This window comes from Otolemur garnettii, unplaced genomic scaffold (assembly GCF_000181295.1).
Source record: "Otolemur garnettii isolate 467f Iridium unplaced genomic scaffold, OtoGar3 scaffold00012, whole genome shotgun sequence".
In the NCBI taxonomy this organism is placed as follows: domain Eukaryota; kingdom Metazoa; phylum Chordata; class Mammalia; order Primates; family Galagidae; genus Otolemur; species Otolemur garnettii.
Genome location: NW_003852407.1, coordinates 16,137,994 through 16,139,815, shown reverse-complemented (window position 1 = coordinate 16,139,815; position 1,822 = coordinate 16,137,994). Strand labels below are relative to the sequence as shown.

The 1,822-nt window shown below is 37.3% G+C and overlaps 1 protein-coding gene across 1 annotated transcript in view; it reads left to right on the top strand.

Annotated features, from left to right (window-relative positions):
* GALNT1 (polypeptide N-acetylgalactosaminyltransferase 1) overlaps nucleotides 1-1,822 on the top strand; it is a 78,241-nt gene that overhangs the window by 61,300 nt on the left and 15,119 nt on the right. Inside the window, 1 exon segment of the mRNA XM_023510167.1 lies at nucleotides 35-174. Within this exon segment, the coding sequence (XP_023365935.1) occupies nucleotides 35-174 (140 nt within the window).

The following is a 1,822-nucleotide window of genomic DNA, read 5'->3' as shown; positions in this document are numbered from 1 at the left end:
GAATTCAAGAATTTTTTCTATATAATTTCTCCAGGTGTTACAAAGGTAGATTACGGAGATATATCATCAAGACTTGGTCTAAGACACAAACTACAATGCAGACCTTTCTCTTGGTACCTAGAGAATATTTATCCTGATTCTCAAATTCCGCGTCACTATTTCTCATTGGGAGAGGTAAAAAAAAAAAAATGTATATTCTGTGTGATTATTATGTTCTTGTTTCTTTATAAAAAGTAACCAATAAGGGAAGGACCTTTATATTAAAATCATAAGACCTCAAGAGAAGTTCATGCTAATTGACGTAGTTTACCTCTTAATTTGAAGTCTTGTTACATTTTTATCATGTTGTAGTTTATTAAAAGAATACTCAAAAGGGAGAGAATACCCCTAACTTTTCATAGTTGGGCACTTGTTATAATATAGCAGTGTCTTGCGAAGGCTTATTATTTTAACTACTTAACCGTTTCATTGAGACCATATAATCCACAAGTTAATGTTCAAGTGTTAATTAGCCTGAATCAAAGTTTGAAGAACTAGAACGGACAAGAAAACTTGGAAGACCTCTCATAGTAAATTGTATGTATTTTCAACACATATCTATTTTCCTTTGAGTGGCTTTTTTTTGTTTTGTTTTTTGAAACAAAGTCTCACTCTATTGCCCCAGCAACCTCCAACTTCTGGACTCAAGCAATCCTCTTGCTTCAGCCTCCTGGGTAGCTGGGATTACAGGCTCCTGCCAAGATGCCCAGCTGGTTTTTAGAGATGGGGTCTACTCTTGCTCAGGCTGGTCTGGAACTCCTGAGTTCAGGCAATCTATCCTCTCAGAGTGCTAGGATTACATGCGTGAGCCTCCGTGCCCGGCTCCCTTGGAGAGTTTTAAATCTTGCAGTTTGGTCAGTGAGGTTGGAAAGAAGGTTGTTTCTGGTGATATCTATAGTCATTTTATTAGGATTCAGCAGCACATTTTCTTGAAACCTAAAAAAAGTTGCTTATTAATGTTTATCATTAATGTTATAATAAGCTAACACAAAATTAGTCATGTTGGAGTTTAGGGTTTTTATCCCTAGGGTGCCTATACTATAGGATCTGAGAGAGACTTAAATTCTTACCAACCCTGTGTATCTACTGTAGTGGTTACAGGGACAATTGCTTATGCCCTAATGTACCATATTTCTAGAATGTCAGTAGCTATCTGTCTTTAGCTGAGTCTCTGTTCCATGTTTAGAAATTCAAATAGGTCCTTCCTTTTAGCCCAGGGGTCTGATTTTTTTTTTAATCTGAAATATTCAGACTCTAGGTCACAATTCTCCCAGAAGCCCAAATTCTTTCCTCTCTTGGAAGAAAACATACCTGTCTTCACCTCGAACCTTGGTAAATCCATGGTCTTCCTTTTCGTTCCTAAGAAACAAAAGCCACTCTTTTTCTTTATTCAACATTTTCTCTTCTACTGACTTAGTTATCATTCTTGTATTTTTGTTTTTATGGTTGCCCTAGGCACTTTAACACACATCGCAGAATTATTAGTCTACCTTAAGTTACCACTTTCACCAATTTGCAATTTAACTGATTTTAATTCTAGTCTTTGGAGAAGTGATAGGCTACTGCTGTATTCTAACTAGAAGCACTGTTTTTCCTTCTCTTCCTCTTACTACAATATACTGATTCAGGCTTTGGACCAGATATGTTTTAGGTACCCTTTCTTTTTTTTTTTTTCTAGTTTTTTTTTTGAGACGGAGCCTCAAGCTGTCCCCCTGGGTAGAGTGCCATGGCATCACGCTCACAGCAACCTCCAACTCCTGGGCTCAAACGAGTCTCCTGCCTC